General features: G+C 43.5%; 1 protein-coding gene across 2 annotated transcripts in view; it reads right to left on the minus strand.

Moving 5' to 3' along the window:
• The window catches only part of LOC137380004 (metabotropic glutamate receptor 7-like), an 888,173-nt gene that overhangs the window by 298,886 nt on the left and 561,764 nt on the right, over positions 1-27,523 (minus strand). For both annotated transcript variants that reach the window (XM_068051473.1, XM_068051472.1), the window contains exon 7: positions 18,532-18,671. In XM_068051473.1, the coding sequence (XP_067907574.1) occupies positions 18,532-18,671 (140 nt within the window). The remainder of the gene's footprint in view (positions 1-18,531; positions 18,672-27,523) is intronic.

The following is a 27,523-nucleotide window of genomic DNA, read 5'->3' on the forward strand; positions in this document are numbered from 1 at the left end:
AGAGTGATCGATGGTCACGTTTGAATAGATGACCTGAAGTTAAATATTGTCTCGTTGATGGAAACCAAATGTGTTCTTTTCCTTAACTCTTTGTGGCAATCAAACAATTGTTCTTTGCATGAATCAGACTGCTATTCAAAATAATAAGAAGCTTCAGGGCAGTGAAGGATTAGTTTTGTGATATCACACGAGCTCCCTTTTGTTTAACACATGAATCATGCTAATCCACCAATCACCTTGATTTCTGGGACTGCCTCCATCAGCCAAGACTGTTTCCAGCAACGAAAGTAAAATTTGTCCTGTTTAATCTGCTTTTTTCTTTAACCTAGAAACCTTATTTAAATGATTGCTGGTCAGGGAATTAGTGCAAAGTATTCTGCACTAGACAATCTGGAAAGCCTTGTATAATACAGTACTGAACTGGTTATGGTTCTAGAATAGCAACTCATGCATCATGACTTCAAATCTTGCCATGGCAAATTGGGAAACTGAATTCTGAGGAAAAATGACCATAAGCACTGCTAGATTTTCACCAAGAAAAAGCCAACTGGTTCACTAACGATGTGCCAGAATGATCTGGCCTAAACTACACTTGTCTCTAGTTAGCATTACCAGGTTGATTCGAAATGCCTCCAAGACAACCAGAAGTGAACAGTCAATGTGGCCTTGCTAGCATCACTCCAATCCTGAGGAAAAACATACTTGTGTTGCTACAGTAAGCAGAACAAACAGGTTTTGGTACGTTTCTCTCCTCCCCCAAAGCTTTTGTGACAGCATCTCCCAAATTCACAACTTCCACCATCTCGATATACAAAGGAAGCAGATTCATGGGAACACCGTCACGTCCAAGTTACCCTCCAAGTGGCACGCCATCCTTTCAATATCATTGGGTCATAAATCCTGAAACTTGCTACCTGACAACATTGCATGAATGGTTCAAGAAGGCAGCTCACCAACATCTTATCAAGGGCAAGAGAGATGGGCCTTGCCAGCGACTCCCACAATCTGAGAATGATTTTTGTTTCAAAATAGCCGACAACCTTCACTGGAAAGCTAGATGGTTGATGATCAAGGTAATTTAAAAAAAAAATCAGGTAAGAGAAAAAAAGAGCTCCCTGTGTGAATAACACAGGCAAAAGATTCTCCAACTTGAACAATCAGGACTTGGAGCCACAGCTAGCAGGTAAGTAATGCCTGACATTCTTGGAAAAAGTACAAAGTGGCAGAGCATCGCTGACAAGACCAAAGGGTCTTGAGATATTTATCCCAAGATTTCAGGTGGTTTACACAACTGAGCACGAAACATCACGGTCAACATTGACATGTTGCACTTGCAAGGTCCCAAGTGAGAAAGGAAGCGAGTGAGCAGAATTTCTTCTTCCAACAGCAGTGGGTGGTTAGGAAACGTTACGACCTGACAGGTAATGCAGGATCCACAGTGAAGTGATGCCTGAGAAACCCCCTGATATTTATGAGGGTTCAGCTGCTCGGTGGGAGCCCTACAATGTTCACCGGAGCATGACTCCAAATTCGCTACCATCAGTGTGCAGCCCTTGCCACCAGGCATAGATGACACCTTGGGAGGAAGAGGACAAGGAGGAAGAGAAGGAGCAGCACACAAAGAGGGGGCATCCGGGATCCCTTTACTCCAGACAAGCTGTTTGTGAGCACCTACTGAGACAATGGATCCCCTAAGATGCCATCCCATCATCACCATAGCTCCACATTTCCATTCATCTGCTACGTCCCATCACAGGGTCCCCCTGGCCAAAGTCCAGAAATAAAAGCCATCAAAAAAAACCCTTCTATAATAACTTCATCCAACAACATATCCAATAATACATACAAAATAAACTATCCACCTTTGTGCTTTCCCTTAATGCCTGTCTTCCGTGTGCCTTTGCCTGGCCTAGTGCTCCTATCAGTGCTACCCTAGTGACTGCAGCATGGATGGTGGAAGGCCAGGAGGACTTTCACTGGGGGAGACCGCAGGTGGCCTTGTAGCCCTCAAGCCACAAGGGCCCAGCTTCGGACTGCACCACCTCAGCACGGGCAGCAGCAGTCTGGGCTGGCTGCCTGAGAGGCTACAGCAAGGGCACTGGCAGAGTGGCAGCATGAATGCTGCCTTCCTGAGAGAAGAAAGCAGGTTTGTGCTTCTAGTAATCTGTTGGAGGACAGATCGCTGGACTGCTGTGTAAGGTTGCAAGCCCCTGTGAGCATTGTTACCTGCAACCATGATGGCACCAGTCTGAGCCTGCATGGCAGCAAGCATAGATCTCATGACTTCAGTCTGCGTGGCTACTGTCTGAGCTGCAGTGGAAGCAGAGAAAGCGGCCACCAGGTGCTGCATCACATGGGTTTGTAGGTGCTGTCATGGAGTTGGCCACGACTTCCATGTTGGAAAGGATGGACTGCAAGCCGGACTCCTTTAGGCTCCTTGACAGTGGCAGCAGGATGTCTGGCAGGCCAGCCAGTTCACCTAGCATCTCAGTGTGCATCCTCATCATCATTTTCCAGTCAGCCACCCCATCAAAGTCCTCATCTGAGTCCCCAGAACAGAACGCTTACAACTCCGTCCTCCAGGGAGCTGGTAAATGAACTGTCCTACCCTCCTGCCCTGGCTGCTGCCCACTTGTGCCCAGTGACTCACCATGTGCTGATATTGACTCTATATTAGCCTCTAAAGTTCATACAGTGCCAGTATCTGAGCTGGTGATGGCGCTTCTTCATCTGAGCTGTGGTGCAACTCATGCCCTTTCTCATGAGGCTGCGTTGGCTGGACAGGTAGGAGCTCTTGAGTATCTGAATGCAGAAAATATGAAAGGGAGGGTTAGGATGAGAGGAATGGTGTGGAGTGGAAAGCAAGACATCCATGGTCACACCATCTGCAGCTTGAACTTCATGCCAAATAGCAGGATGAGGGTGAGGTGGGATTTGAGAAGGACCATAAGGCAGGAACATACCATCATCCTGAATGTCATCAGCAGTACCAGATACAATGGCCTCTGTCACAGATAGTCCCATGATGTGGAGACCTCTCTCTTGCCTGTTGTTCCATTTGGTGTCCTTTTCCTTATGGTCATTTGCAATATAAGCAGTCAACAGTACCTTCTGTGTAATGAGTGAAGTTCCCTTTTAAGCAGGGCAGGCTGCCTTTAAGAGCTAAAGGCTAGTTGAAACATCTGCTCGCCGCATGCTGTTTGGTCCCCCTGTTGAGTGGCCAACCAGCTGTGCAGGCTACACATGGCTGAATGCTACAATTATTCAAATGAAGAGGCCGCACAATGTTTACGCCTCAACTAGACTGGGTGCGGGCTAATCACGAAACACAACTCCCATCCCAGAAACAGGAGTAAACCAATTTTTAGCCCATGGCCTCAGTTTAATACCTTATCTGAAAGATTGTGCCTCCAACAGTCCATCAAAATTCCTCAAATCTTCAATTCCTTTCATAACCAGCTTCATTTTAAAAGAGTTAGGTGGCATGTCAGTCCATTCCCCATGTCTGCTTCGCTGTAAAGACAAAATTCTTTCAATCTCCATCAATCTCTTTAGTCAATAATCAACTGTGCACCATCTTTCTCACTTCTCTTCAATTCAGATGTGCTCTGGTACACTGTCCTTTTAATACTTTCCACTGAGGGCGCGGGAGTTGGGGGGGGGGTTTCGGGGAAAGGGGCCTGGAGGGTGCTCAATGAGGAGGGGTCCAGCATGGGATCTCAGTGAGGGATCATAAAGAGCTCATTGAGTGGGGCGGGGAGGGGCTTAACAAGGAGGGAGGGGCTGGCTCAGCAAGGAGGGGAGGGACTCAGCAAGCTAAATCTACTGCTCAACAAAATCCCAGGTGTGAGACCCCACTGTAAGCCAAATTAGCTGATCTCCACCATTACAGATGTGGGTATGCTGCAATTCGTATCAAGGTCCAAAGTATGGAAAAGGGGGGAAAAAAGCCAGATTTCTCTTACTTTTAAATGCTCAGAGAATCTTTGCTCTTTGCCAAAAATATGCATATAAATCTACCATCCTCAGTGTGACAGTCAGGTGAGAAGGGATCGAAAGGCTTCCTTTTATTCCCTCTCCTTGTTTGACCACAACAGGTTTAATTCTTTTTTAAAGTGGATGTACTGGCCAATTCAGGAGGTGTTTGATTACGTACTTGCTGTGATCATAACAAGAACCAATCTAACAGGTTTTCTTGAGTTTAACAAAGAATGAGACTAACTTTATTGTACTAAACCAAACTGGTTAAAATAATAAATTACACACCAAACTTTCACTGCACACACACACACAAATAGGTTACAGACTGGGGAAGGGTAGATTGGTTGAGTTAGAGTCCATAGAAAAAGGGGTATGCAGTCTGTGGAGTTCAGTGATTTGTTTGGCTTTAATGACACTCCTTAAAATCTACCTCTTTGACTAAGCTTTCGGTCATCTGTCTGAATGCCACCTGTGTTCTTGGTATCTAATTTTGTTTGATAATGCTCCTGTGAAGCATCTTGGGATGTCTTACTACATTAAAGGTGCTGGATAAATACATCTTCTCATAATTGTTGACGAGCGTGGCACTGTTGTACCACAAAGCATCATGCCATCATTACCAAGACTGTCACTAGCTTCATCTCCTCGAGAGATCTTCCCGCCATGACCTCCAACCTCATAGTTCCCCAAACCTGCACAGCCCACTTCTACCTCCTTCCCAAGATCCACAAACAGGACTGCCCTGGTACACCCATTGTTTCAGCCTGTTTCGATCCCACTGAACCGATTTCTATGATCTCGGCTCTATTTATTCTCCTCCTGTTTATCTCTTCCCATCTACATCTGTGGCTCTTCCGGTGCCCTTCACCACTTCAACAGTTTCCAGTTTCCTAGCCCTAACTGCCTACTTTTCATCATGGATGTTCAATCGCTCTCCACTTCTATCCCCACCAGGACAGTCTCAGAGCTCTCCACTTCTTCCTTGAATGGAGGCTCAACCAGTTTCCATCCACCACCACCCCCTCTGCCTGACTGAACTTGTTCTCACATTGAACAAATTCTCCTTCAACTCCACTCACTTCCTCCAAATAAAAGGTTTTGCTATGGGAACTTATATGGGTCCAAGCTATGTTTTCATGGGATATGAGGAACATTTTTTAGTTCAGTTCTACTCAGGTCCCATTCCCCATCTCTTCTTTTGGTACATTGATGACTGTATCGGTACCAATTCCTGCTCTCGTCCTGAACTGGAAAATTTCATCAACTTTGCTTCCAATTTACATCCTTCCCTCATCTTCACATGTTCTACTTCCAACTCTCCGCTTCCCTTCCTCAACTTCTCTGTTTCCATTTCTTGGGATGAGCTATCAGTCAATATCCACTATAAGCCCACTGGTTCCCACAGCTATAATAAAACTGATGAAGGGTCACTGACCTGAAACGTTAACTCTGCTTCTCTTTCCACAGATGCTGCCAGACCTGCTGAGTATTTCCAGCATTTCTTGTTTTGGTTCCGACAGCTTTCTTGACGACACTTCTTCACACCCTGCTTCCTGGAAGGACTCTATTCCATCCTCCCAGTTTCTCTATCACATCTGTTCTGACAATGCCACCATCCATATCAGTGCTTTCGATATGTCTTCCTTTATCGTCAACCAAAGATTCCCCTCCACCATGATTGACAGGGCACTTGACGGTGTCAGTTCCATTTCCCCCACTTCCGCTCTCATTCCTTCTTCTCCCTCCCAGAACCAGGACAGGGTTTCTCTTGTCCTCATCTTCCAGTCCACCAGCCTGCAGATTCAATGGATCATCCTCCGCCATTTCCACCACCTCCAACATGATGTCACCACCAAACACATTTAACATTCCGAATGAACCATCCCTCTGCAACACCCTGGTCCCGTCCTCTATCACCCCCAACAGCTTCTCTCCTTCCCATGGCACCTTCCTATGCAAGTTCAGGAGATGCAACACCTGCCCTTTTACCTTTTTCCTTCTTACTGTCAAGGGCCCCCAAACACTCCTTCCAAATGAAACAATGATTTACTTAGGCTTCTTTCAATTGAGTGTACTGTATTCGTCATTCACGATGGGTCTCCTCTACACTGGGGAAAATAAACGCAAATTGGATGACCGCTTTGTGGAACACCTCCATTCAGTCCACAACATGATCCTGAGCTTCCAGTCATCTATCACTTTATTCTCTATCCCAGTCCCACTCTGACCTCTCTGCCCTTGACCTCCTACACTGTTCCAATGAATCTCAGTGTAAACTCAAGGAACAGTACCTCATCTTTCAATTCAGCACTTTACAGCTTTCTGGACTGAATAATGAGTTCAACAATTTCAGATCATAACCTCTGCCCCATTTACACCTCATCTAGCCCATTTTTTGTTTCTTTACTTGTCCAGTTACCATCTCCTTTTGCCTTGCACCAACATCCCTTTTGCCATTTTATCTCTTCTGACTTCCACCCCATTCACAGATCTCCCTTTTGTTCTCTGCACTCCCGCACCCCCTGCTACGTTCTTTCTCTGCCTGGAAACTTGCTTACAACCTGTTACGTCTCAGTTTCCAGTTCTGATGAAAGGCCATCGACTTGAAAAGTTAACTGTTTTTTGCTCCACAGATGCTGCCAGATCTGCTGAGTACTTGCAGCGCTTTGTGTTTTGTATTTTGTTACAGATATCTAGCATTTGCAGTATTTTGCTTTTTTATAGTTGCTGTTGGATGCCAGTGAAGTTAATGAATCAGCAATTGAATTCCTAGAGCTGTACCACCTTATTTGTTCAGTCAACCACATCCAGTAGTCTGGGGAAAAACATTTATAGGATGTTTATTATTTTAACTGTATGAGCCTTTGTTTCTGAACACTCTCAGACATGTTCTTGAACTTTGCAGCCATGAAGAACCTCGTTACTGCAGGCGGAGCCTTGCCCCGATGTCTGCGATCATCTTCTAGTCTCGGGAAAGATCCAGTTGCAAAGCAAAATTAATTACTGCTGTCTGAATAAAGCTTTCAGAATCACTTAAGATTCCTCTAAATCTGGAGCCAGCAATGCACATATCTCAATAATTATCTCCCCGGTGAACCAAAATCTCCTCAGCATTGCTCCTTGATTAAAAGCCAGATAGTTCACTGAAGACTGAATACATTTTCTCAAATGCAAGACCTTCTCCCTGTTGCCTTCCACCTTTGATTCCACAGGTCCCTGACATTCCTGCTCTTTGGCAAATAGCACAGCTGCTTTGTGGCTGGTGTCAGCAACCTTCTGTTCTTGAGAGGCCTTTTCTTCAGTCTTCCAATATCCAACTTTGGCCCTATTGCAACTTAGACAACCAGTGTCTTCCGTCATGTTAAAGTTCAGACCACACAGTGTTAGTAAGTGGTAATTGTTTACCACTGTGTCAAACCTTCAACGCGTGGAGCACATTTAACACCAAGATTGTTATATTCCTCCTGTCGATAAATTTACTGACACTTTTGATCCTTACTGCTGACTGTTGGAACAAGATTCAAACCTATTACAGTGTCATGCTAGGCCCCCACCTGCCAAGAATGAGGCACATTAATTTTGTCATGAACATTGATTTTAAATTGTTACTGGAGTGAAGAAAGAACTTGTTAAGCAGATCAGCCATGGCTGGAAAATACATTTGCATATTAACAGATGGTGCTTGGAAGGACAAAGGACCATTCCCTGACACATTCAACTCACAATGGACTTTTGATCACCAGGTATTGTGTGAAAGAGGAGCATCCAGAGACTGCTAAGGTGATACAATCCAATACGTGGTCAGACCAGTTAGTCTCATGACTAACCTGCTGGGCAACCTGCGTTTTTTCTGAATTGTACAAACAATTTGAACTCAGAGTGTCTGTTTGCTCCTGGACTGAGAAGATCTCTCCTGTCTGCTCCCATCTCTTTCTCACAAGCCTCTGAATCTACTGAAGACACATGGACCCCAAGAGAGAAAGGTTTCCTACAGCGAACAAGGTTTAAGAAGAATACAGGGCCCCAACAAAAAGCAAGAACTACCTACAATCAAGGACTCTACAGTGAGCGTGAAGAATTGTAACAAAAACTCTTCAGATATTGCCTCAAACTTTTCCACTTTATTTTTCTTCTGCTCTCTTCTGTCTCTTTTTGCACGTGTGTATCATGTATGCATGCTAGCGTGGGTGCGTCGTTTATCCGTAGGTGTCAACCGAATGACAGTTTAAGTTTAAGTTTAATAAATTTCAACTTTTCTTCTTTAAACCTAAGAAAACCTGTTTGTGCTGGTTTCTTTGCCTTATAATTGGAAAGTGGTGAACAAGGATTCACCAAGGGGGAGTTGAAAACACAGTGTGTTTAAAATTAAACCATGTTACAGTAAGACCAGGTGAAGGCTAAAAGGGAACCCTAGATCTCTTTCTCACCTGGTCGTAACAACAGGCAGATAGGATGAAAACAACAACTCTCCTTATAAGAATTGTTAAGGATTGACATCTTTCCATTTGTAAACTGACGCAAAAAAAAATGCATCCAAGAATAGAGATAGTACTCACACAGATAAAAAAAGTGAGTAATTCTCAACCAGCAACTGAGGGCATTTTATTTCAAGAAAACAAGGGATCTAATTTCTTTAGATACCAAACCAGGTGTGATTCTGACTGCACACAACAATGGAGCGTTGAAATGGAGATGCCCGATGACCTAAGTAAAAGAAACCTCGGGCCACACCAGAATAAATAAGGCAAGATGTAGACACCAGTCTGATGTAGCTAAGCTGTCAGGGCCTTACAAACTTTGCTACATGCTGGGAGCCAGAGGTACATCTGGGGAAGGGGGCAAAGGTAGCCCATCAGCAGCCTGCAATTGCTTTATCGAGCCAAGAGGTACACCTATACTCAATCCAACTGTGCAAAATACTAAAGATGATCCAGATTTTTGCAGCAGCCCTTTTAAGGTGGTCAGGCTGCTCAAGACCTGAAAATACTAGTCGACGTTTTCCCATTTTACACTCTAACTAGGGTAAAGGAAAATTGGTTAGCAGCTCTCAAATGAGTACAGGAGTTTCATTTCAATATGAAAGTGAGGTTTTTGTGCAGCCAGTTAAATAAAAGGCCTTGAGCAACTTCGCAATGGCCTGAACACCCATGTGGATTGGGCACGGGCTTCCATATAGCTAATCTGGTTATTATTACTTCAATTTTAAGCTCATAAAATTGGAAAAAATTATGTTAAGTTTAAACCCCAAGGATTTTATTCAGAAATTCTTGATGCTGTTGCTGAGGATTTGACAGTTAAGAGTTAAGAAAGCAGAAAAACTAGTGAAGACAACAAACGGCAACTACCCAACGCACAATGCCCCACATGTCAAGTGGTAAAAATGTATGCGCCACAATCTAGGGGTCGCAGGTTCAAATCCCTTGGGCTCCTTTCCATTTGTATATGTCAGCTTCTATGAGCTTCAACAGGCCTGAGATAGATCACAAGCACACATCTTCCCTGGCCAGCCTTTAAAGGGGAAAGTTAGTCAGTATAAAGTCCTTGGCAAACATTTCATTATTGTTTCCAGTAAATGCAGGAGAAATTAGGCAAGGGACAGTTCTTCCTTACACCTTCAAAAAGCAAAAAATGTCATTCTGACAATTGCTTTTTCATGAAGACAGTTCCCCTTTAATGGAAGTCAGCAATCATCTCGGGATGGTGGGGGATTTACAAGGGGTGGTGAGCCATGTGAGCCGCATGGAAGATGGCAGGATCCCCAAAGACACATTGTACAGCGAGCTCGCCACTGGTATCAGACCCACCGGCCGTCCATGTCTCCGTTATAAAGACGTCTGCAAACGCGACATGAAATCGTGTGACATTGATCACAAGTCGTGGGAGTCAGTTGCCAGCATTCGCCAGAGCTGGCGGGCAGCCATAAAGACAGGGCTAAATTGTGGCGAGTCGAAGAGACTTAGTAGTTGGCAGGAAAAAAGACAGAGGCGCAAGGGGAGAGCCAACTGTGCAACAGCCCCAACAAACAAATTTCTCTGCAGCACCTGTGGAAGAGCCTGTTACTCCAGAATTGGCCTTTATAGCCACTCCAGGCGCTGCTTCACAAACCACTGACCACCTCCAGGCGCGTATCCATTGTCTCTCGAGATAAGGAGGCCCAAAAGGTGGTGGGTGTGGTGGGGAGAGGGAAGAGGTGAAAAGTCTGTGTAGAAAAATAAGATCAGCATGTAAATATCAAAAAATCAATGAACACAAACTGACTTGAAATCTTTTTAGGATCTCTGAGGTGGCAGGAAAATACTGCTCAAATATTCAGAGAAGTGTGTGCATTATTATACTGAATGTAACTCACTCTGCTGTAGTATTACAGTGTTTTAGGTGTCTGTGAATTGCCCTGAAAATACTGGGAAGGACAAAACTGAACAATTCCAACAAATCAATCGTACTGTCCAACCTCTAATTCCATCCCATTCACCATGAGGTAGTTTATTGCCAGTGCAATGAGTCTGCAGTGAAGTGTGGCGTGAGAAATGGAACAAGGCAGGGGTGATGGATGGCGATAGAGTCTGCGACACTGGGCTCTCAATCACTCTAGACGCTGAGCTACATTGGTGTCCCGCACTGACCACACCACAGGATACCTCAAAGAATGCCTGCCCTGATTTACATGATTTGATCTGAGTGCATCAATGTGATTAATGAGTGGACATACGCTTCTTAAAGCATGCAGAACACATTAATAGATTTGCATAAAGCCAATGGAGCAAACTTGACATCTAAATACAACATTAAGAAACTAATTCCGATTTAAAAACATGGTTCATCATTTAGTTATACTTTACACTGTAGATAATACAAATACATTTACTTTAATGAGCCCTTACGTGCCACAGTAGTTGTGAGGCCCTCTCCAAAAGGCTTTATAAGAACAGAAACAGGCCATTCAGCCCCTCAGCCATGCTCCATGATTCAATTAGACCATGAGTGATCTGGACCTTAATTTCACTTACCTACCTTGGCTCCATATCCCTCGAAACCCTTAACTAACAAAAATTTATCAATCTCAGTCATGAAAGCACTGATGGTCCCAGAAAACATAGCCTTTTGTCAAAGAGAACTCTAGGTGTCCAATGCCCTTTGTGTGAAAAAGTTCTGCCTGATCTCTATCCTAAATGGCCTGGCTTTAACTTTAACTTTCGATCCTTTCATTCTTAATTCCCCCATCACAGGAAGTCATTTCTCTATATCTACCCAATCGAAGCCTTCGAACATTTTAAACACCTTAAATCACCCCTCAATTTCCTGCTCCATCACCTTCCTTGTTTTCCAACCAAACCCCACCCCCAATAAGCCCTTCACTGTTGTTTCACTCCCTTCCTCCACTTCCTGTTTTCTTTCCCATTCTTGTTTAGTCTCCATCCTTTCCCTCTGCCCGGAACAATGCTCAAGCATGTTTCTTTCCATGCTGTGGAAATGCAGTCTGTTAACTATTGCTGTGGTTCCAGAGTACTGCTTACAGCATGTGACTATGTGCATGTAAATACTCTAAAAAGCACAGTATATACTGATAAGCTTGGAGGTACAGGTTTAACCGGCCTCTTCAGGATGAAGATACAAATTCAGTGAAGGACACCAGGCTGTGTCCTGCCCAAAGACAGGAATGCAACTCCACAACCTCACTAAAGAAGAAATGCTGAATGTTTCATTGTAATTGAACCAATCCTCCAAATTATAAAATGTTTTAAAAAATAATGGTATGCTTTTTTTTTAACAAAAAACGCATACCATTATTTTTAAAAACATTTTATAATTTGGAGGATTGGTTCAATTACAATTGAAGGGTTTAGCATTCACTAGCAATGCAAATTTTGTTTGAAAATTCAACAAACATACTATACTTGTCAGAGGCACAACTCTCCTGAACATAATTGTGATATACAAAAAGAATTGGCACTGTAAACCACGCTATGTTAGTTTCCAGTAAAATTCTCCTTTTAGGGTCAGCTGAATCTCTTAGAAGGTTTGGTACTTGTTAAGTATCATAATGTTGTGACTCTGCTCCCACCCCTGTCCCATCATGTGACAGACATTTCACAATGACCTCCCAGAATCATCCTCTGATCAATGTGACCATTCAGTTCCTGATTAGAGATAAAACTTTCATTGAACTTGTATTTGAATTGGCTATCATGTGATTATATGATGCCAAGCTTAAAGATTTGAATTATGAGGACAAGTTGCATCAACTTGATTTGTATTCCCTCGAGGGGTGATCTGCTAGAGGTATTTAGAATGCTAAAGGGATTCAATAGGGTAGATACTGAGAGATGGGGCTTTTTTCCAGCCCTTTGGAGATGGGCTCAGAGGTGGCGGGGGGGAGGGGAGGGGGGATGGCAATATGGCAGGGGAAAGGAATGGGAAGGGAGCCCAACATCGTACCATCATGGAATTGCCAACGGCATGAACCTTAGTGGTGGGGCTGCCTACTGAGTGGTCAATTGAGCCACTTAAGAGCCCAATTAAAGGCCATTTCCTTCCCTCACAGCATTTCTTCCCCACATCAGCAAACAGTTATGTAAACGCTGGCAGCCTCCCAGCAGGTTTCCGGGGGGAGGGGGAGGCCCTCTTTGTTAAGTGATCCTTCACCCACAAGGGCCCACCCAGTGACAACGGTTGCCCCCCAAAGCTACTGCGCCACCAGTGCACCACAACACCCACCACATCCCCGATTACCAGGGCTTGCCTGCTTCCCCCAACTGTTCAAATATAACTTATGTGTCTGCGAGGATGCCTCGGCATTGAGGCACCCTGTCCCTCAAGTTGCAGCCTCAGCAGTGGTCACTGCTAGTGGTGGCACTGCCAAGGCTGCTGAGCTGCCAGCCCTCTAATTGGGCCAGCAGCTCTTGGGGGTGGGCTACTGTCCTCAATTGGATGGTGGCCCTGGCAGCAGTGTGGGGTTGGCTCCAGCTTACAGCCCCAGTGCCAGGAGTTCATTCTCTGGCAAAAAATTCAGTCCAATGTTTCCTCTGGTGGGAGAATCAAGGTTAGAATTCTTAAATCAGTTTGGTTGAAGAGCCTTGCTGCTGCTTGTCCTCTGAACTGATGCCACAGATCCTTTGAGAGGATGTCGCACTGGCTCAGATGCCAGATGAGTGGAAATTTCCACAGACAAGTCTGGGAAACTTCTCTGGGCAACCGTCCGTGAGGTACATAGTGCGCACCATTCCTTCACTGCTGAGCGCAAAACGTGACCAATATGCGTGTGTGTGTGTGTGTGTGTGTGTGTGTGTGTGTGTGTGTGTGTGTGTGTGTGTGTGTGTGTGTGTGTGTGTGTGTGTGTGTGTGTGTGGTCATTGGTAACATTTCCCAGTTTTGATGAAGAATCCACATTCAACACTTTAATTTGTTTGTTTCTCTCTCCAGAGGTCCTGGCTGACCTGGCTAGCATTACCAGCATTTTATTTTATTTTTATTTATTTATTTATTTTATTATTTTTATATAATTTTTTTTTTCTCTTTATATTTCATCTTTCAGAATATATTTATTTGACAAACAGTATTCTCTTCGCATTAGGTTCACAATTTTTATCGGTTAGATGTAAAATAGAGAATAAGTAAGTGTGTTACAAAGTGTAACCTACTCAAGCTTTGCACTTTCAGGTTATGATGCTGTCCAGACTGAGTTTACTTTTCCTCCCCACCATTATTCTTCAGCTAACTTTTCACCCCTACTCTTCATTCCTGAGGAAATTGACTCCTGGTTGGGTGTGTGGTTCTAAAGGCACCATTTTAAGGATGCCTGCTGCCTAAGGTACCACTATCAATGCATGTGTTTTGGCCATGAATGATAGCAGGCCTACTGACCATAAAGGGCTTCACAGTTAAGTTTGAAACTGTCCTCAACTGCCATGCATACCGATGCACTATTAGAGAAGATCACCAGACAGTGATCAGATACAAGAACCATGGTCAATTTCCCCTCTCCGTCCCATTTGGGCCAGTTGTAGCATCCCTGCTGTCACCTCAGTTGAGATTATTTAATGCCAAAGATTGGATATTGAATGTGCTCTAAATCATACAACCATACAGCACAGAAGATAACCATTCAACACATCGTGCATGTGCTGGCTCTTTGAAAGAGCGATCCACTTAGTCCCAGTCCCCTACTCCTTCATCGTAACCCAACATCTTTTTGCCCCCTTCAGGTATTTACACAATTTCCCTTTGAAAGTTACTATTGAAGCTGTTTCCACTACCCTTCCAGGGAGTAGGTTCCTGATAATTACAACTAGCAGTGTAAAAAAAAAGTCCTCAAAATTTCCTGTGGGTCTTTCGCCAATTATCTTAAAACTGTGTCCTCTGGTTAGTGACACACCAGCCAGTGGGAAGAGTTTCTCTTTATTTACTCTATCAAAACCCCTTATAATTTTGAATACCTCCATTTTATCTCCCCTTAACATTCTCTACACTAAAGAGAAGACCTCCAGCTTCTCCAGTCTCTCCACATAACTGAAGTCCCTCATCTCTGGTACCATTCTAGTAAATGTCCTCTGCAACCTCATGCCTTGACATCCTTCCTAGGGTGTGGTGCCCACAATTGAACACCATACTCCAGCTGAGGCCTGACTGGTGTTTTGTAAAAGGTTTAGCATTACCTCCTTGCTTCTGCATTCTATGGGCTGAATTTAGTGACACTGGCGGGGCTCCCAATGCCAGGCTGAAAAGACCTGGGGAATCCTGCCTTGGCATTTTGGAGCCCCCCTGACATGATTCTATGGTGCCAGGCCAATTAACAGCCGGTGCCAGAATTCCCATCACCTTAAAGACAGGGATCCAGCCTCCAAGAGCTGCCAGCCAATCATAAGGCCTCAGTGATATCAGCAGCACTGTCGGGAGCAGTGGCCATTGCTGGTACTGCACCAGGCCTTGGCCCAAGGCCCAGCGGTAGTGACCTGGACGAGAGGTGAGTGAGGCGGGGATCACTGCAGCCATTCCAGCAGGCCCCGGCGTTCTGGGGGGTGGATGTTGAGCACAGGGTGAGGGGGGTGTCCAGATGGGTGGGTTGTTTGCTGGCTGGAGCCCTCCATAGGCCACAGATTGCCCACAGAGGAGGGTTCCCTGCCTGCCAAGCCAGCAGCGAGGTTGCCTCATTTTACTGGGCGACCTCACTGTGACAGTGGTGCCCCAACCCTCCAGCCGAAAATCAGTGGCGGGAAGGGGCACTTAAGTTGCTGTTAAAGACCTCTTAAGGGCCTCAATTGGCCTCTGGGCAGGAAGGCCGTCGGCAGCCTATCTCGCCCCCGACTAAATTGTGGTGTGACTGAACGGCAACAGGACCTCTGCCCCCTGCCTTCTAATCCATCTCTGGGGGTTAGGTGGGATGGGGGGGGGGGGGGGGTGGTGATAAAATTCATCCCTACGCTTTTATTTATAAAGCCAAGAAGTTTACATCATCATGCACTGGATAAATTTGTAGAAATTTTGGAGGAATAACTGAGCAGTTTATCCAGTGATCAACATCTTGAACTCACACCCTAACATATTTGATTAACTTTTCAGGCTGTTTAGCTATTCAGTACACCGCCACCAGCCCATCTGCCCCTCCCAGCAGTTTTCTCTCCTCTGTCTTCTTTTAGACATGCATCATCTGTGGTTGGGAGTGGGTGATCTGAGCTCAGGTCTATGCCAATACGACCAGATAGAGCAACCCACAGATAGCTCACTTCCCACATTAATGCTGCGAAGATTGAAGAGCCAAAATATAGCAGGGGATCAAACTTGTATTTTGCTGTGTTCTGGTGCTGCATAGTTACCATTCTATAATATTATCACAGGCTAGGCCAGTATTGTAATTAGGTTCAAAGATATGAAATAAAACTCCTGTATGGAATGAGTATTTCCACTGTCCAGTAGTGCAGCATTTATCCAGTTGCAGAGTGAGTTCTATTCAGTTGAGTGGACACTTGTAATTATGTAATAATGTGAGTGTGCTTGTTTATTTTAATGATGGGCACTGCTAGACATGTGTCCAGCTGAAGTATGCCTACCGAATGCTTTTTTTGTTGAGGGGAGGGTGGGTTGTACTGCTGAAATTTATCTTGTTTTTCATCCATTAACAATGTTGAGAATTTCTAGGTTAGGTATAAGGGATAGCGATAGGGTAAACCTTTTGCTATAGCCTTACAATTTAAACATAATCACATGAGACTCTTCCATTCTATCATATCAGGATAGCATTACTGCTCAAAGCAATGAACATCCTTACAGATTTAACTGTTTCATTACAGGGGTTCAAAACTGAAAAACTCTCTTAATAAATGTCAGAATGCAGCTGGAAATTGTACTGCTGCTAATTTGAGTTTTTCCAGATTATAATCGCCTGACATTTTTCTGACAACTCCTTTCATTTTCCAGTACAATACTGCCAATTATATGTTGGCCTTCAGGGCAACTTGCTTTTTCCTGCGTGGGCCAGAAATTTAAGTATGATGTTGCAAATCACATTGAAACACGAATTGTAATGAAAACTCTTAATACAAGGATGCTGGCTGGTTTTAATGGTGAGCCCGATGTAGATTGACATAGGTGTGGAATTCAGGCCTATTCTTGCCTGACATGTCATTAGATCCCACGAGGCTTGGATTTTCCACTGAAGGATTGCAAAATATGGGTTTGTTTTTAACCCAGCAGTGTGATGCAACGAATACTTTAGACAGTATTATTTCTAAGCTCACATCTGTTTAAGTACACTACTGGTGAATGAGTCAATTGATTGCTTGGTTTTACATGGCCTATTCTTTGCTTCAGGGAAGCAGCTGGTCACCTTCGCCTTTTCAGCACCATTTAACCCCAATTAGTAGGCCACCTTTAGAGCCACAGGAATCTTTTTAGTAAATGTTATACCAATACATTTCACCACTGGCATGATGGTGGTTTTCAGGTATAAGCATGAAGAATGTTATTCATGGCAAAAAGGTGAATTTGAGTTTTCATGCGTTTATAAGCAGGAAATTTTTCTCATAATGTAATGACAAACTTTGGAATTCAACATTTGACTAGAAATTCAGAATAAGCAAAGCTAAAGAGTTCTGTATTTACTGGAGGAGAATAATGTATATTCTGTCCCATTTTACACTAATTCTATAGTTAACATTTTTGTAATAGAAATCAGCCATTGTAATAGACAGTGTCTATACAGAAATCAGAGTACCCTGTTTTCTAGCTTGGGTTATGCATTGTTTACATTTGGAGATTATCTGTAACTAATCATAATCATGCATTCTCTGCCTTGCTAACCCTAAATGCTCTTGTTTTCAGTGCAATTTTGGGATAGCAGAATGGAGATAAATGTTTAGCAGGCCTAGAACATTGTGATAGAGACTGTTACAAGTTATTACCGAGAAATGTGTGAAGGATCATTGATGGTAGGGCCTATGGATTAGTGCAGCTGCAAACAGCGTAAGTAATGCGAGATTGTAGCCATAGCTGAGTGAACTCGGAGGAATAGAAAGAAAGTTGAGCTCAATTGGCTGTAATGTGTGTTCTTCAGCAGCACACTTTATGTAATTCTGGGCTTGTGAGCATGTCCGTTCATTTAACCTTTACTAAGCCTTTAAGTATTTGACTCCCTGTTTTGAACTCATTCTTGGCACACAATCACTGGACTGTGACCTTTGTCTATATATTATTGTGAAAAAACATTCCCAACATTTGCCTGTTAAAATGGCCAAATTCACTTAGGAAACTGTAAGTGGAGCAGCAACCATCATTTCACAAGATCTAAACATAACAATGATCGTTAGGAGAAAACAGCTATTTTGGTCGACTTTGGAACACAAAATTTCTGCATTCTTCACTTACATTCAGCAATTTAAAGGGGAATGTGGCACAATTGCCAACATCAGTCCCTTCACTTGCTGTTTCTTCATTTTTCTTTTCTCTGCCATTTGGATTAAATAAATACCTTAAACAGGAAGCACCAGTTCTCAATCACATCAACCCCTTTAAAACAATGCACTGATAATCAGGAAATCTAAGTGAGGTAGACTACTATTATTATGATGTGTGTAAAAATGAACAACCCCCCTACTATTCTCCAAATATTAATTTTTTAACTGCTTTCACTTGGCAATTATGAGCATATTAATAGAGCAATGTAGATGGGTCATTGCAGAGCGCTAACTTCAGAAATCACTATGTGGACAGCCACTACACATATTGTCAACAAAAGATGTGTTGCTATTGGAAATGGCCTCAACTATTCTGGTTGTTTGTTTAATGTTTGCATTTGGTCTGAAGAATGTAACAAAGCACTTAGGCAGCCAGCACTCCAAAAAATATTTCCCTGAGATACAAAAGATAAATCTCACATTACCAGCAGGGGGTGGAGGGATAATGTTTGATGTGGGCATGGTCCAGAGAATTAGCATCAGTGTTCTAGCCCTGTCTCGTGCATATTCCCTTCAAACAAGCACCATATTGTTGACTTTGCCCCATGCTGTTTCTGCTTATGTGGCCCATATGATGTTAATAGCTTGACAGGGTGTGACTTACATTGAGATGAAGGTGGTCCGTCCATTGGCCAATGGGGCGGTAGTCCCAGGTATTGTTGGCAATAAGCTGATACTGGAAGATATCGTAACGGCCTGGAGCATCACCTTTATCATTAAACATTACAGGAGTTCCAGCACTACCTAAGGAGAGAGGAAATAAAAGAACCAATGTAATTGAGTGGAGATTTGACAGAACAGGTCACCAGATAGATACACCTATACAGAATGTTGGAATGGTCACTTCAAAAAACGTTATCATTCTAGTGATTAATTAGCAAAGCCTACAACAAGCTACTTTAAAGAATTACTATTTTTTGTCACATTCAATGGAAGACTGTCGTCTGGCACAGAGCATAAGAACTAAGCCCCACAGGAGATTTTCAGGGTGAAGCAGGCCAGTGAATGAAGCCACAGAATATTTTTATTTTTCCCCTGTAATGTTCCATCTGCCTTTGAGAGATATTGTCATTAGGTGACAGCCTCAGCTGAGAAATCTTGACTTGCATCCAGAAAGAGCTTCCCTTCACGATCTATTCCTCTTTTAGTAAACAGTGGATCATTGTACAGGCTAAAGCTGAGAAAATGATAAGAAGGGTTTTGCTTTTGTTCAATTTGGCGTTTCTCTCGTCCATATAGACAAGGACATGCTCTGAAATATGTTGTATTTCTGCTCAGGATTAACTCTTTTTGCGGCCAGAGATTTTTTAGTACAAAATAGAATATATTTACTTTTAATCTTATTGTTCAAGCTTATAATTTTATCCTACTGAATTATGTTATACTCTTATTAAATTAACAGGTTAAAGACAACAGTAACTAATGTCCTGAACTGTCATCTGAGATATGCACCAATATTAAACATTGAGAAGAAAATAATGAACATGCATTTACACAACATCCTCAATATATGTTAAAGTACTTCACAGCCAATTAAGTATTTTTGAATGATAGTCACTGTTATAAGGTAAATAAACACAGTAGCCAGTGTGTGTATAGCAGAATGACCAGACGTTGATGGTTTTGGTTGAGGGATAAATGATAGCCAGGACACCAGAAGAAATCCCATGCTTTTCTTCGAATAGAGCCATGAGATCATTGACATTGAACTGAACAGGCATGCAGGGCTTACTCCCTTCATCCCACCACTGGCAGCCAAGCATATGCCCTAAAGCTCTTGAATTCCCTGCCTAAACTTCTCTGCCTCTCTCTCCCCTAATATCTTCTTAAGTGGCTCAGTGTCAAAGTTTCTTTAAAAATCTTCCTGTGAAGGACCTTGGAACATTTTACTTTGTTAAAGGTGTTATATAAATGCAAATTGATGTTGGCATCTCATGCAAATGAACATCACCTCTGACAATGCAGCACCACTTTCTCTGTACTGCAATGAAGTATTATCCACGATCATATGCTGAATTTCTGGAGTGGGGCCTGAACCCAAGACCATCTGATGCAGAGTAAAGAGTCCTACCACTGAGCCATGGCTGACAAATAGATATGACATCCATTTTCTGCCTAACTAAAAACTACTGATTCAATTGGAGCCAATCGGGAGCACTGATCACGATTGTAAGACGTAGAAGGGATGATTCCTTGATCCGATACACCCAGCAGAAAGGCCAACCTGTTAGACTGAGTTCTCTCCCCATGCTCACTTTGAACATAACTCCTCATTGAGGATGTGGAATTTATAGTTCAAGGACTGGCAACTGCACAGCACCATAGCACTCTGTGTTTTGATGAAAGGACACAGACCTGAAATGTTAACTCTGTTTCGCCTTCCACAGATGCTGTCAGATCTACTAAGTATTTCCAGTATTTCTGTTTTTATTTATTATAAAAGTCAAGAAGAGTTGGATCCACTTCTTAGGAAATGCTGTTGGTTCTTCATCGACACACATTACTACACATTCAAATTATGGGCAGTAGATGCATATGAAGGCAGATGGTAAATCTTCTAAAATGATGCAATGTTTCTGGGATTCTAAGCAGATGGGGGGATAGCTTACAGCCTGCTATAACTAAGAACATATGAAGAAGATTTGCCATTCAATCTCTCAACCCTTTCTGCTATTCAATTACATCATGGCTACACTGTGCCCCAACCAAATTTACGCACCTTTGATACTCTTACCAAACAAAGCTGTATTGAAATACAAACAGAAAGTGCTGGAAATACTTAGCAGGTCGGGCAGCATCTGTGGAGAGAGAAAAAGAGTTAATATTTTGAGTCGGATATGACTCTTCTAAAACTCTATTGCTCTCACTCTTGATTTAATTATATTTTAATTAACCTATGATTTCATAAGAAAGAACCCACTATTAACTTACCTTTCAACTCAAGATTGTTTGGTACCTTATTGCTGAAAAAAGCAATAACATAACAGGTGCCAGGGGATTGGAAGATCGTAAATGTAACACCTCTATTCAGGGGCGGGGGGAGTGATGAGTGCGGTTGGGGACAGTGAAAGAAAGCAGGAAACTATAGGCCAGTTAGCCCAACATCTGTCATTGGGAAAATATTAGAATCCATTATTCAGGAAGCAGTAGCAGGACATTAAAAAAGTCGTAATGCAATCAGGCAGAATCAATGTGGTTTTATCAAAGGGAAATGGTGTTTGACAAATTTAATAGAGTTCTTTGAGGATGTTACAAGCAGTGTGGCTAAAGAGGAACTAGCAGATATAGTGTATTTGGATTTCCAAAAGGCATTCCATAAGGTTCCACATAAAAGGTTACTACACAAGTGTGCATGGTGATGGGGGTAATATATTAGCATGGATAGAGGACTCACTTACGAACAGGAAACAGAGAGGCAGGGTAAGTGGGGCATTTTTAGGTTGGCAAGCTGTAACTAGTGGAGTGCCACAGGGATCAGTGCTGGGCCTCAACTATTTATGATTTATATTAATGACTGGGATGAAGGACTGTGTTGCAGCCAAATTTGCAGATGATACAAAGATAGGTGGGAAAGCAAGTTGTGAGGAGGACACAAATGGCTGGATTTTACCAGCCCCCCGACGTTGGGGTCATAGCAAGGGGGGGGCCTGGAAAATACCTCCGGGAGAGGCCTACCATGGGCATACATGCTAAGAAGGGCCCACCACATTTTACTGGCGGTGGCGAGGCCTCGTGGCTGCCCCACCCCCCCCACCACTCGATGACAGGACCTTCATTAAAATATTTAAATCTATTAAAATTACTGAATTAATACTTACCTCATCGTGACAGCTGTCACAATGCGATATTCCGGCCGGTTGCCGGAACTCCCGTGCCTTCAGACCTCTGTTCGGAGATCCGAGGTGGAACACTGGTAGAGAGGGGGGAGCAGGTAAGTTTTCAGGGTGGGAGGGCGGAGGAGCGGGGAAAACCATTGTGATTGGTGGCGGAGATGGTGGGAAGGGGTTGAAGGTTAAAGTGAAGAAAGTTTGAGGGGGAAAAAGGTCGGGGTCGCGAGTTTATTTTTTTTTTAGGGGGAGAGGGCAATTAATAAAGTGTGTAGTAATTGGGGAGATGGGCGAAGGGGTTGGAAGTTTTAATAAATTTTTACTTTTGATTTTTCAGGTCAGGTAACTTTACAAGGGGGATGGAGTATAATAGTAGGGAGGTCTTGCTACAACTGTACAGGGCATTGGTGTGATCGCACCTAGTGTACTGTGTGCAGTTCTGCTCTCCTTACTCAAGGAGAGATATATTTGCATTGGAGACAGTTAAGAGAAGATTTGTTAGGCTGATTCCTGGGATGAAGGGATTGTCTTATGAGGAAAGGTTCAGCAGGTTGGGCCTATACTTATTAGAGTTTAGAAGAATGAGAGGTGATCTTATTGAAATATCTGATACTGAGGGAGCTTGACAGGGTAGATGCTGAGAGGATGTTCCCCCTCATAGAGGAATCTGGAACTTGAGGACACAGTTTCAAAATAAGGGATCTCCCTTTTAAGATGGTGATGAGGAGGAATTTCTTCTCCTATCGGGTCATTAGTCTGTGGAATTCTCTTCCCCAAAGAGCAGTGGAGGTTGGGTCACTGAATATATTCAAGGTTGAGTTAGACTGATTTTGATCTATAAGGGAGTCAAGGGGGCAGGCAGAAAAGTGGAGTTAAGGCCACAATCAGATCAGCCATGATCTTATTGAATGGCAGAGCAGGCTCGAGGGACCAAATAGCCTATTCCTGCTCGTATTTCTTATGTTCTTATGTTGCCTGGCTTCTCCCTCACTACCTTCTTAAAAAATAGAGTGGTATTTGTGATTTTCCAATCCAGACTCTCAGTTTCCGAATCTGGTGAGCTTGGGAAAATTTTAAGCAAGAAAGAACTTGCATTCATATGGCGGCTTTCATGATCTCAGGACACCCCAAAATTGTCTACAACTAATGAAGTACTTCTGAATTGTCATCACGATTGCAATGTAGGAAACGTGGCAGCCAATTTGTGCATAACATCTTCCTACATAAAGCAATGAAATAAAAGACCAGATAATTTACTTTAATAATGATTTAATTATTATGACAAATATATCTACAATTAGTTGTGTTCCGGGTACACCTAGAGAATTATGCTGGCTTTCCAAATTACACAGAATTCACCCTGATTTTGAAAGCTTTGGCAGCTTACCTTGACATGTTGTCACAGCTTCACAAAATATAATCTTACCACAAGAATTTCTGCTGACCCTAACCTATTTCCAGCAATCCACACTCTAATTTCATTAGAAGCCACAGTGCCCGAGTGAATTGACCCTTCTGCTCACAATACTAAGAATCTTGATATTCCCTGCCAAAATCTGTTTGTACTGTGGACTTTTCTTTGACAAGAACTGAACTAAAGGCACAAGAATTCAATCATTTCTGACCTGAAAAGACATCAACATAAGAAAAGTCTTCATTGGCTTTTCCTGGCTTGAGTTTAAACATCATCTCTAGAGTCAACAGGCCTTATTGTTGGGTTGAAGGACAATTCAATCCATCCTGAACATAACTGATCACAATAAAAATGAATCATAATGATAAATGACTTTGCAAGCTCTCTGTGACTGTAATTCTTTGGCTCAGTAATGCTACGCTATGAGGAATCATAGGCTTGCTGTGATGGGAAGGTCCATGAGCAATTTATGAATTCAAGAGATTATTTCAGTATGTGTCCTGAAGTGCTGGCTGACATTTCATTGCAGTACTGAGGGAATTCTGCATTGTTGGAGGAGCCACTACTTGGCTGCGATGTCAAATTTAGGCCCCATTGTGCCTGTTCAGGTGAGCATAAAAGATCGCACAGTGCTATTTGAAAGGAGCAAGAGTAATCCCTGTTTCTTGGTCAATATTCTTCCTTCACCCAACAACACTAAAAACAAATGTTGTGGTTATTAATTTCATTTGCTGTTTGTGGGAACATTCTGTGCAATAAAAGGCAACTGTATTTTCTTGGGTACCTATATTGACTATACATCAAAAGTAATTTGTTTGACATGAAACACATTGGGATATCCTGAGGATGTGATAAGCCAATATGAATGGAAATTCTTTCTTTGAATAGCTGTACATCATAAGGTAAAAATTCTGGTGGAAATTCTACAGAACTGTCAATTGCTGCTTTGGCTACATTATGATGTTGTCCCAAATTCTGGGCACAGGGTCATTATCACATTGAGGCTAAGCTTTCATTGCAGCAGCTTTTTCGGGAGCAGTGAGTGAGCGAGTGAGCAGCTGGGAAGCAGCTTTTTCGGGAGCAGTGAGTGAGCGAGTGAGCAGCTGGGAAGGTCAGTTTGAAAGTAAATTTAATTTCCTTTTGTTTTTCGGTGGAGGCCAGGGGGCTGCTGGGTAAGTAAAACACTATATATTTGGGCGGTTTCTGAACCCGAGACACCACACTTGTCGTGTCTCCCACCCGCCCTCCTCCTCTAACCAAAAAAAAAAGGACTCGGTGGGGTGTTTATAAGGTAAGGCTTTTTCGATTTCTCTGGTTTTATTGTGATTGGTAAAAACTTTTCGTTCCTTTTTCATTTAACTAAGTTAAGCTTAAGATTAAAAATGGCAGGAGATCTCAGACCCGTGTCATGCTCCTCTTGCTCAATGTGGGAGCTCAGGGACACGGCTGATGTCCCTGACTCCTTCACGTGCAGGAAGTGTGTCCAACTGCAGCTCTTGTTAGACCGCATGACGGCTCTCGAGCTGCGGATGGACTCACTTTGGAGCATGCGCGATGCTGAGGAGGTCGTGGATAGCACGTTTAGTGAATTGGTCACACCGCAGATTAGGATTGCTGAGGGAGAAAGGGAATGGGTGACCAAAAGGCAGAGAAAGAGCAGGAAGGCAGCGCAGGAGTCCCCTGCGGTCATCTCCCTCCAAAACAAGTATACCGTTTTGGATACTGTTGGGGGAGATGGCTCACCAGGGGAAGGCAGCAGTAGCCAGGTCCATGGCACCGTGGCTGGCTCTGCTGTTCAGAAGGGCGGGAAAAAGAGTGGAAGGGCTATAGTCGTAGGGGATTCGATTGTAAGGGGAGTAGATAGGCGGTTCTGTGGTCGAAAACGAGGCTCCCGAATGGTATGTTGCCTCCCAGGTGCACGGGTCAGGGATGTCTCAGATCGGCTGCAGAACATTCTAAAGGGGGAGGGTGAACAGCCAGTTGTCATTGTGCACATAGGCACTAATGATATAGGTAAAAAACGGGATGAGGTCCTACAAGCAGAGTTCAGGGAGTTAGGAGCTAAGTTAAAAAGTAGGACCTCAGAGGTAGTAATCTCAGGATTACTACCAGTGCCACGTGATAGTCAGAGTAAAAATGAAAGAATAGTCAGGATGAATGCGTGGCTTGAGAGATGGTGCAGGAAGGAGGGGTTCAGATTTTTGGGACATTGGGACCGGTTCTGGGGGAGGTGGGACTATTACAAATTGGACGGTCTACACCTGGGCCGGACTGGAACCAATGTCCTTGGAGGTGCTTTTGCTAACGCTGTTGGGGAGGGTTTAAACTAATGTGGCAGGGGGATGGGAACCAATTGAGGTCAGTTGACAGTAAGGAGGTAGTAACAAAAGCCTGTAAGGAACTAGATAATGAAGTCAGTGTGACTAAGGGGAAGAACAGGCAGGGAGCAGATGATGAATATAAAGGGACTGGTGGTCTGAGGTGCATTTGTTTTAATGCAAGAAGTGTAGTAGGTAAGGCAGATGAACTTAGGGCTTGGATTAGTACCTGGGAGTATGATGTTATTGCTATTACTGAGACTTGGTTGAGGGAAGGGCATGATTGGCAACTAAATATCCCAGGATATCGATGCTTCAGGCGGGATAGAGAGGGAGGTAAAAGGGGTGGAGGAGTTGCATTACTGGTCAAAGAGGATATCACAGCTGTGCTGAAGGAGGGCACTATGGAGGACTCGAGCAGTGAGGCAATATGGACAGAACTCAGAAATAGGAAGAGTGCGGTAACAATGTTGGGGCTGTACTACAGGCCTCCCAACAGCTAGCGTGAGATAGAGGTACAAATATGTAAACAGATTATGGAAAGATGTAGGAGCAACAGGGTGGTGGTGATAGGAGATTTTAATTTTCCCAACATTGACTGGGATTCGCTTAGTGTTAGAGGTCCAGATGGAGCAGAGTTTGTAAGGAGCATCCAGGAAGGTTTTCTAGAGCAGTATGTAAATAGTCCAACTCGGGAAGGGGCCATACTGGACCTGGTGTTGGGGAATGAGCCCGGCCAGGTTGTTGAAGTTTCAGTAGGGGACTACTTTGGGAATAGTGATCACAATTCCGTAAGCTTTAAAATACTCATGGACAAAGACGAGAGTGGTCCGAAAGGAAGAGTGCTAAATTGGGGGAAGGCCAACTATACCAAAATTCGGCAGGAGCTGGGAAATGTAGATTGGGAGCAGCTGTTTGAAGGTAAATCCACATGTGATATGTGGGAGGCTTTTAAAGAGAGGTTGATTAGCGTTCAGGAGAGACATGTTCCTGTGAAAATGAGGGATAGAAATGGCAAGATTAGGGAACCATGGATGACAGGTGAAATTGTGAGACTAGCTAAGAGGAAAAAGGAAGCATACATAAGGTGTAGGCGGCTGATGAAAGACGAAGCTTTGAAAGAATATCGGGAATGTAGGACAAATCTGAAACGAGGAATTAAGAGGGCTAAAAGGGGTCATGAAATATCTTTAGCAAACAGGGTTAAGGAAAATCCCAAAGCCTTTTATTCATATATAAGGAGAAAGAGGGTAACTAGAGAAAGGATTGGCCCACTAAAGGACAAAGGAGGAATGTTATGCTTGGACTCAGAGAAAATGGGTGAGATTCTAAACGAGTACTTTGCATCGGTATTCACCGAGGAGAGGGACATGACGGATGTTGAGGTTAGGAACAGATGTTTGATTACTCTAGGTCAAGTCGGCATAAGGAGGGAGGAAGTGTTGGGTATTCTAAAGGGCATTAAGGTGGACAAGTCCCCAGGTCCGGATGGGATCTATCCCAGGTTACTGAGGGAAGCGAGAGAGGAAATAGCTGGGGCCTTAACAGATATCTTTGCAGCATCCTTAAACACGGGTGAGGTCCCGGAGGACTGGAGAATTGCTAATGTTGTCCCCTTGTTTAAGAAGGGTAGCAGGGATAATCCAGGTAATTATAGACCGGTGAGCCTGACGTCAGTGGTAGGGAAGCTGCTGGAGAAGATACTGAGGGATAGGATCTATTCCCATTTGGAAGAAAATGGGCTCATCAGTGATAGGCAACATGGTTTTGTGCAGGGAAGGTCATGTCTTACCAACTTAATAGAATTCTTTGAGGAAGTGACAAAGTTGATTGATGAGGGAAGGGCTGTCGATGTCATAAACATGGACTTCAGTAAGGCGTTTGATAAGGTTCCCCATGGCAGGCTGATGGAGAAAGTGAAGGCGCATGGGGTCCAAGGTGTACTAGCTGGATGGATAAAGAATTGGCTGGGCAACAGGAGACAGAGAGTAGCAGTAGAAGGGAGTTTCTCAAAATGGAGACATGTGACCAGTGGTG

This window comes from Heterodontus francisci, chromosome 19, assembly GCF_036365525.1.
Source record: "Heterodontus francisci isolate sHetFra1 chromosome 19, sHetFra1.hap1, whole genome shotgun sequence".
Lineage (NCBI taxonomy): Eukaryota > Metazoa > Chordata > Chondrichthyes > Heterodontiformes > Heterodontidae > Heterodontus > Heterodontus francisci.